Raw genomic sequence first — 13,825 nt, 5'->3', positions numbered from 1 at the left:
TCTTCCCTCCCCAAAGCCCGCAGGTTGCAAGGGAGGAGCAACACGCCTGTACGCCAGTGGAGGACCTGAGACATGGTCAAAGACAAGCACCACCAACAGACGAGCAGAGAGCGGCGTGGTGGGCCGGACTCCCACTGGCTATGTTTTCGCCATATCCTTGCTTGCGTTCTGCCAGTTTGCTCAGCCACCCCAGCCAGGGGGGCAGCTCTGCTGTCTTGGAGGGGTCAGGGAAATACTCTACCGTAAGAACGCTTCTGATATTCTATTTGCCACCTAGTCCCCGTGCCTAGGGAACAATGGCTGGAGAACTCACTTGTCAATACCGCCAGAACCATATCATGAGGGGAACACTGAGGAGAATGCTGGACATGACATCAACACCCCCAGCTGGCCCCCACCCCGCCCCTCGCACTCCCTCTGGTCAGTTCTGCTACGAATTAACAGTCTGGGTCGGGAGGACTGCCACGCCCTTGGCCTCTGCTGGTCACACTTCTGCCTTCTGGCAGCCTGTTCCACTGCTACCTGACTCCCCACACAATTGGACGGGAGATGCGGGGTGCACTGGATTAAACTGCATAAACGGCACTTGCTTCTCATGCCTCAGGAACCCTGCCCTGCCCCCAGGAAGGACCCCTGCCCCCAGGCAGGACCGCACCAGACACCCTGTGCCTCTCACCCAGGAAGGAGCTGCATGTGCAACCTTGCCCACGGGGGCCTGTTTCAAAGTGTAGCCCCAGCTCCCTAAACAGCATGGAAGGGGAATGTGATGGTGGGACGGAAACGTGCCATCCACCCGTCCATCAATTCAACCCGCCTGTGGGGTACGGACCAAACGGGGGTCTGGCCTGTCACTGCGGCCACTGACCAGGCCAGCAAGGTGACACACGAGCATCTGGTTAGGGCCACCGTGAGGGTACACAATCTAAATCCCCAACATAATGGTCCTCTGGCCCCAAGCACGCACACACTAGCAATAGCGGTGTCCTTCAGGGACTGTCCGCTCTTAACAAGTCAGACAGACATTCTGATCTGAGCCCCTGCTGGCTTTGTTTTCCTCTGCAGACACCCAAAGCACCACATGCTGCAGAGTCATGGCCAGATCCCACCCTCTTCCACAGAACTAGAGCCCGCAAGTGCACTGACAATGTCCACTTCATGGGGAATGCACAACGCGAATCACAGGAATGGCCAGATCCCACCCTTTCCACAGAACTAGAGCCCACAAGTGCACTGATAATGTCCACTTCATGGGGAATGCACAACGCGAATCACAGGAATGGCCAGATCCCACCCTTTCCACAGAACTAGAGCCCGCAAGTGCACTGATAATGTCCACTTCATGGGGAATGCACAACGCGAATCACAGGAATGGCCAGATCCCACCCTTTCCCACAGAACTAGAGCCCACAAGTGCACTGATAATGTCCACTTCATGGGGAATACACAACACGAATCGCAGGAATGACCAGATCCCACCCTTTCCCACAGAACTAGAGCCCGCAAGTGCACTGATAATGTCCACTTCATGGGGAATACACAACACGAATCGCAGGAATGACCAGATCCCACCCTTTCCCACAGAACTAGAGCCCACAAGTGCACTGATAATGTCCACTTCATGGGGAATACACAACACGAATCGCAGGAATGACCAGATCCCACCCTCTTCCCACAGAACTAGAGCCCACAAGTGCACTGATAATGTCCACTTCATGGGGAATACACAACACGAATCGCAGGAATGACCAGATCCCACCCTTTCCCACAGAACTAGAGCCCGCAAGTGCACTGATAATGTCCACTTCATGGGGAATACACAACACGAATCGCAGGAATGACCAGATCCCACCCTTTCCCACAGAACTAGAGCCCGCAAGTGCACTGATAATGTCCACTTCATGGGGAATACACAACACGAATCGCAGGAATGACCAGATCCCACCCTTTCCCACAGAACTAGAGCCCGCAAGTGCACTGATAATGTCCACTTCATGGGGAATACACAACACGAATCGCAGGAATGACCAGATCCCACCCTCTTCCCACAGAACTAGAGCCCACAAGTGCACTGATAATGTCCACTTCATGGGGAATACACAACACGAATCGCAGGAATGACCAGATCCCACCCTTTCCCACAGAACTAGAGCCCACAAGTGCACTGATAATGTCCACTTCATGGGGAATACACAACACGAATCGCAGGAATGACCAGATCCCACCCTTTCCCACAGAACTAGAGCCTGCAAGTGCACTGATAATGTCCACTTCATGGGGAATACACAACACGAATCGCAGGAATGACCAGATCCCACCCTTTCCCACAGAACTAGAGCCCGCAAGTGCACTGATAATGTCCACTTCATGGGGAATACACAACACGAATCACAGGAATGACCAGATCCCACCCTTTCCCACAGAACTAGAGCCCGCAAGTGCACTGATAATGTCCACTTCATGGGGAATACACAACACGAATCGCAGGAATGACCAGATCCCACCCTTTCCCACAGAACTAGAGCCCGCAAGTGCACTGATAATGTCCACTTCATGGGGAATACACAACACGAATCGCAGGAATGACCAGATCCCACCCTTTCCCACAGAACTAGAGCCCACAAGTGCACTGATAATGTCCACTTCATGGGGAATACACAACGCGAATCACAGGAATGACCAGATCCCATCCTCTTCCCACAGAACTAGAGCCTGCAAGTGCACTGATAATGTCCACTTCATGGGGAATACACAACGCGAATCACAGGAATGAGAGGAATTCTCACTCGCAGTGGGACTCGCCCAGGTCATCACTGAACCCGGAGTGCACTAGGAATGGGCTCAGCCAACCGGGCGACCAGCAGCCCTGTAGAGGGGTGCTCCACCTCTCAGGAAGTAACTTCAGGAATCTCACCAAGCAGCCTGCTTATGTAATGGAACAGATCGGGCAAGACTTAACAGACCCTAAGACCTCTGTTTCTTCTTTGGCTCATGTCATTGATAACCGCGGAGCTCCTGGTTACCTTCCAGCAAACCAAGGCGGTTTGTGCATAACCAATACTTCTTGATGCACCTGGATCAATGCTAGAGGACAGGGACAGGTTAATATTCAAGAGACATATACCCAAGCAGAGTGGCTTCACAGTCTGGGTAGGGGCAACACTGCCTCCACTGTCTGGTCAAGAGCCAACCTGGTGACTTGGCTCCTGCCCTTTCTAAGCCCTTTAGTGGCTGTCGTCATTATTCTCCTTTTGGCCCTGTTTAACCTTTAGGTCAAGAGTGTGTCTTCCAGGCTCTAACATCTTCAGGTAAGGCCTGATGGCTCAAGGGCTTCAATCCATTCCCAGTGGGTGACCCAGGTCCCTGCTGGTCCTTGGAACACTCAGTGAGGGACTTCTACACCTCTCGAGAGGGGTAGGGTCTGTGGCCCCAGTTCAGCAGGAAGTACCTCCAGAAGAAGAGACCTTTGGCCCTTTAACCCTTAAGAAGGGTGTAGAATCCCCCAGAGGGGAAAGAGTGCTGCCCCTGGACAAAGTCTCCTCGAGCAACAGGACATGAAGAAACTATAAGCGACTAAAAATAACTGCGCGCGCGGTCAAGTTGGGACAATTGCGAGCAATTGGATACAAATGGGCCAGAATCAAACTGCCATTTCTGAGGTGCTGGGAGCAAAAGCAGGGTACTGCATGTGATCCCTGCACATGGCCCCAGCAAGGGGGTGGACAGACCCCCTAAGCAACATCTCCTGCCCAACCCACAGGATCTGCCCCATTGTTACCACATTGGAGGGCCCAGGCAGCTTCTCTCAGAGGGTGAGTCAGGGGGCCTGTCTCTCGTTCTTGCCCTCGTGCACTACAGCACAAGCCCAGTACAGCCTGAGGCCCTCGTCTGGCCTCTTATCAGCATCTACTGATGGAAGAGTCCAAGAGCCTGGGTTGGCAACAAACCTGTCAGAATTAACCCACAGATTCAAAACAATGGGTATCACAGTTCCACCTGGATGTTTGAATAAACTGACAAGTTGACCCTAAAATTCGTATGGAAATGCAAAGGACCCGGAATACTCAAAACAATCTTGAAAAAGATAACGTAAGAAGAAACACTTCCTAATTTCAAAACTTATTATAAATCTAAAATAATCGAGACAGTGTTGGACTGGCATACAAATAGACATATAGATCAACTTTTAAAGAACTGAATGTCCAGAGGTAAACCCTAACATTTGCAATCTATTGAGTTTCTATTAAAGTGCCCCCAAAATTCAGCAAATAGTGCTGGGAAAACTAGGTATCAACATGCAACAGGGTGGATTTATGCCCGTATCTCACAGCACACACAAAAATTAACTCAAACTGGATCACAGGTTTAAATGTAGGAGCTCAAATTAAATTCTTAGAAGCAAATAGGGTAAAGCATTCATGACCTGGGACAGGCAAAGCATTCTTAGATATACCATCAAAAGCACAAGTAATATAAGAAATACTTGATAAACTGGAATTAATGAAACTAAAAAACCTTTTGTGTTTTAAAAACACCATCAAGGGACTTCCCTGCGGGTCCAGTGGTTAAGAACCTGCTGGCCAATGCAGGGGACACGGGTTTGATCCCTGGTCCAGGAAGATCCCACATTCCGAGAAGCAACTAAGTCCTCGAGCCACAGCTACCGAAGCCCGTGAGTCTAGAGCCTGTGCTCCATGACAAGAAGCCCTCAGACCTCAAAGAAGAGGAGCCCCTGCTCACCGCAACGAGAGAAAGCCTAGTGCAGCGATGAAGAGCCAACACAGCCAAAAATAATAAATAAAGTTAAAAAAAACACACACCACAAAAAAGTCATCAAGAAATTGCTAAAAACAAGCCACAGATTTGGAGAATTACAAATCATATATCTGACAAGAGACTTGTATCAGAATATATAAAGAAATCTTACGGGTCCAAAATAAAACAGAAATAGCCCAATTTAAAACATGAGCAATAGACCTTAAGTGTCATTTCACCAAAGAATAATGCAAATGGACAGTCAGCACATGAGAAGTTGCTCAGTGTCACCAGTCATGAGGGAAGTGCAGTTTAAAACCGCAGTGAGGGACTTCCCCGGTGGGCCACTGGTTAAGAATCTGTCTTGCAATGCAGGAGACTCAGTTCGGTCCTTGGTCCGGGAACTAAGGTCCCACGTGCCGCCGCAGAGCAACGAAGCGTGCACTCAACGACTACGGAGCCCACACGCCTCGACTCGAGAGCCCATGCGTCGCAACGAGAGATCCCGAATGACGCAATGACGCAATGACGCAATGACGCGACGAATGCGAATGACGCAACAAAGAAAGACCGCTCGTGCCACGACTAAGACTCGGTGCGGCCGAGCACATACCTAAGTGAGCGAGTATTTTAACACGCAGCGAAACACCGCTTCGCACACACAAACATGGCTGAACTGTGAAAAGACAGACAAGCACTGACAGGCGGCGGAGAGTTGGGGCCTCACGCACTGCTGGGGGGGCGTAAGTGGCGCAAGGAGTCTGGAAAGCACTGGGCAGGGCTTACACACCTCGTGAGAGCCACGCGCTGCCACTCACCACTGGCGGAGGGGAGGTTTACAACCTTATTTCTAGCTCTCCCGTCAGAATCCGACACTAAGAAAACGGGTTTGTTTCACGCTGCCTACAAAACAGAAACAAACACGAACCAACAGCGTTTACTAACCTGGTCAGCTCTCAGCTGGGTGGAGCCATCTTTATACATCAGAGTTACCACCAGGGTGGCTGCCTGTTTGAGCATCTCAATCAGCTGGCTTTGCTCCAAAGCATCCAAATGTCTAATGTCACAAAAGTCCGTTTTGAATGCCTTTGCGTGCCTGGAACTGAGGTAGGTTTCAACCTCACCAGCATCTTCTTCCAGTATCACAAGCTTACTTGTTTTTGCTGATGAACTACTGCATGAGACGTGGTTTCCTGTAAGATTCAGGCTCTCCCTGTTGTTTTCCTTTGGGAGGTGTTTTCTTTTACATTCCATTTTCTGTAGAACTGAAGCCTGTTGGTCACACTGTGGAACTGAACACCGTGAAGGAGCCGAAGAGCTGATACCCTTCTGGCTTTGGTCAGCAGACAGCTGATCTGTGACTCTGATACCAGAGGACTCAGGACAAAACTTGATGGAAACTCCTGACGGCTGGCTCGTAAGCAAATTAGGATTCTATAGAAAAATGGAAAATATTTCACAGAATATGGATTTGTAAGACAAGTCTATATATAAACCAAAGTAAAATCTGATAAAACCCATTTAAGGTAAAGCAGGGACATGGCTTCACATCAACTGTGATCCAACTTCCTAATGAACTGTGGAGAGTCTCCCTGAGCAGTGGTTCTTCTCAACCCAGGCAGGAGTGCCTGGCTGCACCCTGGGCTGGAAAAGACAGGAGCTAGTGGAGAAGAGACTTAGCAGCAGCAGCAGCAGTGGAGAAGGCCTCCCACCTCAGCCCCGCGCTGGGGCCGCGTGTAACAGGAGATGCTGTGGAGGGGGATGTGCTGTACATGTGTACAAGACTGAGGATGAACCACTGACAGTTTCCAAGCAAAGGCCATTTATAGAGAAAATACAATCACCACAGCTCTACCTACTCAACTTTTAAAAAAATTACAGCTCAGCAGCAACATTCTTCCTGTTTCAATCTTGTGACATGGAATACTCATTCGTCGATTCACAGACTCGCACACGAATGTGACCAAACTCCAGGAGACAGTGAGGGGAAGGGGAGTCTGGCTTGCTGCAGTCCACGGGGTGGCAAAGAGTTGGACTCGACTTAGGGACCGAACAGTAACAACCACTACAGTCTGAACTGCTGTGCCACCTCCTCCACTGAGTCACAGCTCAGGCCTTTGGTAACGAGACCTCTTCTCATCTCTCCTCCAAGCTCACCACACACCTCACCCACTGGGAACTGCTGCTGCTGTTCTTTAGTCAAACTCTCTGTGACTCTGTGGACTGTGGCCCACAGGCTCCCCAGTCTGTGGGTGTCCCAGGCAAGAATACTGGAGTGGGCTGCCATTTCTTTCTCCAGGGGATCTTGCCAACCCAAGGATCAAACCTGTGTCTCCTGCTTGGCAGGTGGATTCTTTACCACTGAACCACCTGAGAAGCCCCACTGTAAAATTTATATCCTTCTTTTCCAAACTTCTCTTTACTTTCACTACCCCAAAGCTCCAACTCATCTTCCCTTAACCTAAAAAATTATCCCAAAGTCCTTTCCCACACTCTAAAGGTGAGGATATTGAGAGAGACCATTTCCTAGACCTCAACTCGGAATGTTCACACTTCAGAAAGGTGTCCCAGATTCCTCTCCCACCACCAGAGAAAAGCAGCACGAGCCAGCACAAACACTGGGTTAGCCGTCTCCCCTCCGGACTCCAGAGCACTCAGCCCTGACTCCTGTTGTGACACTAATTCACCGAGTCATAGAGAAATACTATGCTTCTCTTTCTCGTCCCCTCATACAAGTAAACTGTAAGCTCCTGGAGAAGAACTTCTTTTATTTTTTAACCATTGTATCCACAGTGCCCAGAATATGGTTGACACTTGATAAATATTTGTTGAAAAAGTGAAAGCTATCTGTTTAGAATTACTCGTATCTGCAAAGATTCACCTTTTTTTCCAGTGATTGATCCTTTCCATCTTCAAGTAGTACTGAATATTTAACACTGGATTTGTCTACCACATCTGCAGCTTTGAAAGACACAGAAAGGAAACACGAGAGAGTAAGGAAACATTAAAATCTAAGTCATATAATTAATTAAACATTGAAAATAGCCTCTATAATCATTTACTCATCATTTACTTAACTAAAACAATGTAATAAAATTTACAAACAAAATGCATACTACCATTGCAGTAAACATTTATGCAAAATGTCTTCAAGTTAACTGGACACAGATCTATGTAATCATGAAATGTTTACTAAAAAAGTATTACTTGGTATTAGCATTTGAATACTTGATTTTGAAAAGCCAAGTTAAGTATTTTACAGAAAGCTTGCAAGTATTAAAAGTTTGAAGAAATTCTTAGATGGAATAATTTTGTAACAGAACATTAGAGATTCAGTAAAACATATAAACTTCTCATTTAGAGTTTAACAAGCTTGGGCTGGACAGGAAGTGATGGAACTGGGTTCAATCCCAGACAACATAACTCAAGTATCTATAACAATAATAATAACCAAGAAATGCAAATGGGGGAAATCTTTCATTTACAATAGAGAAAAGTTATACTTACAATTAATTTAATAAGAAAGGCACAAGACACTCAATGATGAAAACTTAAAATCTTATAAAATGGCATAAATCATGATCTATACAAGTGGAAAAACACAGCATTGAGATAGGAACAAAATATTTAATTCTCCCAAATATAAATTTAATGTAATTCCCATTAGAGGCCCTACAGGGCTCTTTTAATTGGAAAAAAAAAAACAAAACTTCAAAGTACATAGGAAATTTAAATGTCTGAAAACAGAGAAGAAAGGTAAGTTGCTTTGTTTGTTTGTTTTTTGAGAGGGGGTTGGCCATGCCGTGCAGCATATGAGATCTTACTTCTCTGACCAGGGATTGAACCCATGTCCCCTGCACTGGAAGGCAGAGACTTAATCACTGGACCATCAGGGAAGTCCCAGAAGTTCAGTTGAATTGCTCAGTCGTGTCTGACTCTTTGCGACCCCATGGACTGCAGCAAGTCAGGCTTCCCTGTCCATCACCAACTCCCGGAGCTTGCTCAAACTCATGTCTATCAAGTCAGTGATGCCATCCAACCATCTTATCCTCTGCCATTCCCTTCTCCTCCTGCCTTCAATCTTTCCCATCATGAGGATCTTTTCTAAGGAGTCAGTTCTTCCTATCAGGTGGCCAAAGTATTGGAGCTTCAGATTCAGCATGAGTCCTTCCAATGAATATTCAGGACTGATTTCCTTTAGGATTGACAGATTGGATCTCCTTGCAGTCCAAGGGACTCTCAAGAGTCTTCTCCAATGCCACAGTTCAAACGCATCAACTCTCTTGCTTTTTCGATGATCTAGCGGATGTTGGCAATTTGATCTCTGGTTCCTCTGCCTTTTCTAAATCCAGCTTGAACATCTGGAAATTCTCGGTTCATGTACTGTTGAAGCCTCGCTTGGAGAATTTTGAGCATCACCTTGCTAGCGTGTGAGATGAGTGCAAGTGTGCACTAGTTTGAGCATTCTTTGGCATTGCCTTTCTTTGGGATTGGAATGAAAACTGAGCTTTTCCAGTCCTGTGGCCACTGCTGAGGTTTCCAAATTTGCTGGCATATTGAGTGTAGCACTCTAACAGCGTCATCTTTTAGGATTTGAAATAGCTCAACTGGAATTCCATCACCTCCACTAGCTTTGTTCGTAGTGATGCTTCTGAAGGTTCACTTGTCTTCTCATTCCAGGATGTCTGGCTCTAGGTGAGTGATCACACCATCGTGATGATCTGGGTCATGAAGATCTTTTTTGTTGAGTTCTTCTGTGTATTGTTGTCACCTCTTCTTAATATCTTCTGCTTCTGTTAGATCTATACCATTTCTGTTCTTAATTGTGTCCATCTTTGGATTAAATATTCCCTTGGTATCTCTAATTTTCTTGAAGAGATCTCTAGTCTTTCCCATTCTATTGTTTTCCTCTATTTCTTTGCATTGATCACTGACGAAGACTTTCTTATATCTCCTTGCTATTCTTTGGAACTCTGCATTAAAACGGGTGTATCTTTTGTTTTCTCCTTTGCCTTTAGTTTCTCTTCTTTTCTCAGCTATTTGTAAGGCCTCCTCAGACAACCATTTTGCCTTTTTGCATTTCTTTTTCTTGGGGATGGTCTTGATCACTGCCTCCTGTACAATGTCATGAATCTCCGTCCATAGTTCTTCAGTCACTCTGTCTATCAGATCTAATCCCTTGAATCTATTTGTCACTTCCACTGTATAATCATAAGGGATTTGATTTAGGTCATACCTGAATGATCTAGTGGTATTCCCTACTTTCTTTAAGTCTGAATTTGGCAATAAGGAGTTCATGATCTGACCACAGTCAGCTCCCAGTCTTGTTTTTGCTGACTGTATACAGCTTCTCCAACTTTTGCTGCAAAGCATATAATCAATCTGATTTCAGTATTGACCATCTGGTGATGTCCATGTGTAGAGTTGTCTCTTATGTTGTTGGAAGAGGGTGTTTGCTATGATCAGTGTGTTCTCTTGGCAAAACTCTGTTAGCCTTTGCCCTGCTTCATTTTGTACTCCAAGGCCAAACTTGCCTGTTATTCCAGGTATCTCTTGACTTCCTACTTTTACATTCCAGTCCCCTATGATGAAAAGGACATCTTTTTTGGGTATTAGTTCTAAAAGGTCTTGATAGAACCGTTCAACTTCAGCTTCTTCGACATTAGTGGTTGCGGCATAGACATGGATTACCGTGATATTGAATGGTTTGCCTTGGAAATGAACAGAGTTCATTCTGTCATTTTTGAGATTGCACCCAAGTACTGCATGAAGAAAGCTGAGTGCTGAAGAATTGATGCTTTTGAACTGTGGTGTTGGAGAAGACTCTTAAGAGTCCCTTGGAGTGCAAGGAGATCCAACCAGTCCATTCTAAAGGAAATTGGTCCTGGGTGTTCTTTGGAAGGAATGATGCTAAAGCTGAAACTCCAGTACTTTGGCCACCTCATGCGAAGAGTTGACTCATTGGAAAGGACTCTGATGCTGGGAGGGATTGGGGGCAGGAGAGGAAGGGGACGACAGAGGATGAGATGGCTGGATGGCATCACCGACTCGATGGACGTGAGTTTGAGTGAACTCCGGGAGTTGGTGATGGACAGGGAGGCCTGGCGTGCTGCAATTCATGGGGTCGCAAAGAGTCAGACACAACTGAGCGACTGAACTGCATTTCAGACTCTTTTGTTGACCATGATGGCTACTCCATTTCTTCTAAGGGATTCTTGCCCACAATAGTAGACGTAATAGTCATCTGAACTCCATTCGCCCATTCCAGTCCATTTTAGTTCACTGATTCCTAAAATGTCGATGTTCACTCTAGCTATCTCCTGTTTGACCACTTCCAATTTACCCTGATTCAGGGACCTAGCATTCCAGGTTCCTATGAAACATTGTTCCTTACAGCATTGGACTTTACTTCTATCACCAGTCACATCCATGACTCACCTATTTTGGGTGACCCTACACAGCATGTCTCATAGTTTTATTGAGTTAGACAAGGCTGTGGTCCATGTGATCAGTTTGATTAGTTAAGTTTAAAAAAAAATTGCAGAAGACTTGCTTTGCCAGATTAACAGAACGTGCTATAAAGCCACTGTGGTCACATATACAAGGCATTTGAGTAGGAGTAGACAAGAGCTCGAGAACAGGGTAGAGAATCCAGAAGCTGACCCCAAGGCTTATGAGGATTTAATATATAGCGAAAATCATATTTCAGTTCAGCAGAGAAGGGTAAATTAATAAATAGGGGAAGGACAATTAGCACCATTTCTGAAAAAAAATAATACACTGGAAAAAGTAACGGGACAAAAAAGACAGAGAGTTAATATTTATATTATACAACAAATTACAGTGACCAAAAATGAAAAATTCAGTGGAAAATGAGCAAAAGATACGGAGAGGCAACACACAAAATAGCAAATCCAAAAAGCAAACAAATATGATGTAATACTCATACTCTGTACTAGTCAGCGAAATGCAAACTAAATATACTTGGAGATGGAGAAGTAAGAGGTAGTCTCACTCGTTACTGGTAAAAATGTGAATGGTTCGGATCTTTCCATGTGTGTGTGTGTGAGAAAACAGCTCATTACTAGAATGAACTGCCGCTGATTTCCATGACGGGTGGGAGGCTGGAAGCAATGACCAAAGGGTCTTTCAAGTCTAAGAGCCAATAAAAACTATCTTCCATGGTCACAGTTCTTCCTGTGGTACAAGGAACACTGCTTTTTTACATAGCGTGAAAGCAACCTGAAGCATCTGTTTTTAAATTCCTTTTCTCTCTTTTATGTTTATCTATCTCTTCCATAAGGTTCAGCACAACTTTTTGGCAGAGATCCTACAGTAAAGTCACATTATCTTCATGTATTTTAGCTTGTTTCTCCAGATATTCCAAGAAACTTCTAAAGGTCATCTGGACTTTCGGAATTGGCTCCCTCAGAAGGAAGATCATACTCTTTAAGTTCTCTGAGCTGATACCTTCTGACAGTTCGTAGAGCAGGTTTCTGGTTTCAGGACCTAATGAAGCTCAGGTTCTCGATGTCTCATCACAGAAAAAATTCAGTGAGGGACAAAGTGACAGGTAAGAAGTGGATTTATTCAGATTTAGAGAGAAGCACACTCCACAGAGTGCGGGCCATGGCAGAGGGTGAGCGCGGCCTAGGATCTTTGTGGAAAACAAAGTGTCAACACATTAAAAACACACACATGCGTCTCAGAGTTGGAGAGAAAAGGACAAACCCAAAGGGTCCAAAGACGGGCCTCGGGGATGCCACCCATGCTGCTTCCTGATGCGGTGAAGGTTATGGGGTGTTCAGTTTGTGAAATCCTGAGCTGTAATCTTAGGACAGATGTACTGTGTGTTTGTGTGTTGTGACCTCAATACAAACAGGTATAAAATACATAAGTCCTGTAATGGAACCACCTCACTGCTGGCTATCTATTTCACAGAAATGGATGCAACAGTAAGTAGGTTTAAGCCAAACATTTATGACAGTACTGCATTACGGCAAAGGACTGAAAACAAAGCAAATACCAACCAAGAGGGCAGTGGAGGAAGAAATTATGTAGCAGCCACACCATGGAGCACAGAGCCACCGAACAGAATAAGCTGTGTTAGTTGACCTGAAGGTGCAGAGATCTGTGAAAGTGTAACCTCATTTTTTAAAAAATGACTTTAATGTACGTGTACCCATACACTGGCAGAGGTCTGGTCCCTGGGAGGCTGACCTTGAGATGAAGGCTTGCATTCAGAAAGGTTACTGGGGGGGGCACTCTCAGGACCAATGTCTGTAGGGGAGTAAAGGACTAATGCAATTGCTAAGAAGGCCTGACATGTTCCTACAGAATTTTCCTCCAGAGGGTCAACCTCCACACCCACCAGTCACTACCTGGTTGTTCCTGGGAAAGGGGTATGCCCTTGGGAAAAGCTCTTTGCAGCTGAGGCAACCATCAGGAGGGGCTGTGCTGCCACAGCTGGGATAAGCAGGGGGCTCCAGGTACCTAACCCTAACCCTCTACCATGTCCTGAGGGCCCCTCACCCTGGCTGGGCACCTCTGCTGGTTTTGGTTGCTTGTCTGATCGTGACCTAAACCCTCATCCCTGAGAGGTGAAGTGCCTGGTTGTCATGCCCTTTTCAGGCACGGCCACTGCATTTACTGTCAAATGTGGACAGTGGACCAAGGGGTGTCCAATCACATCACCTGGGTCTCAAGCAGAGGCTTTCCTGTCCCCTTTACATGATGACAGCCCTGTCACCCCTAGTAGGATGGAGAGTACATCTTTGGCCTGCCAGTCCCTTGGTATAAGAAACTTGAAATGACTGGGCAGCAACTATAGCTTGAAGAAAGCCATTCTTTCTGTGCCCTTGGCAGATTTACCTTGGGGAGTCAAGACTAAACCTGCAGAACCCAGAAACATAGGGAGAGAAAAACACATTTATGGAGGGGGTTCTGGGAGTGATGCTGGGCAGGGTTGCTCCCACTGCCACCGTCTGGGTCCCAGTGTCCTTAACTATGTCCAATGGGGACACTGCATCCTGCAATGGTCACTGATGTCCAGGGAATACTGCAGCCTGGAGGT

At 46.3% G+C, this 13,825-nt stretch overlaps 1 protein-coding gene across 1 annotated transcript in view; it reads right to left on the bottom strand.

Moving 5' to 3' along the window:
• Window positions 1-13,825, bottom strand: part of POLN (DNA polymerase nu) — a 152,046-nt gene that overhangs the window by 124,560 nt on the left and 13,661 nt on the right. The window contains exons 3-4 of the mRNA XM_002688439.7: window positions 7,634-7,713; window positions 5,698-6,186 (exon numbers count right to left, since the gene is read on the bottom strand). Of these exons, the coding sequence (XP_002688485.4) occupies window positions 5,698-6,186; window positions 7,634-7,713 (569 nt within the window). The remainder of the gene's footprint in view (window positions 1-5,697; window positions 6,187-7,633; window positions 7,714-13,825) is intronic.

This window comes from Bos taurus, chromosome 6, assembly GCF_002263795.3.
Source record: "Bos taurus isolate L1 Dominette 01449 registration number 42190680 breed Hereford chromosome 6, ARS-UCD2.0, whole genome shotgun sequence".
NCBI lineage: Eukaryota > Metazoa > Chordata > Mammalia > Artiodactyla > Bovidae > Bos > Bos taurus.
The sequence above is the reverse complement of the archived record's forward strand: the minus strand, read 5'-3'. Positions and strand labels throughout refer to the sequence as shown.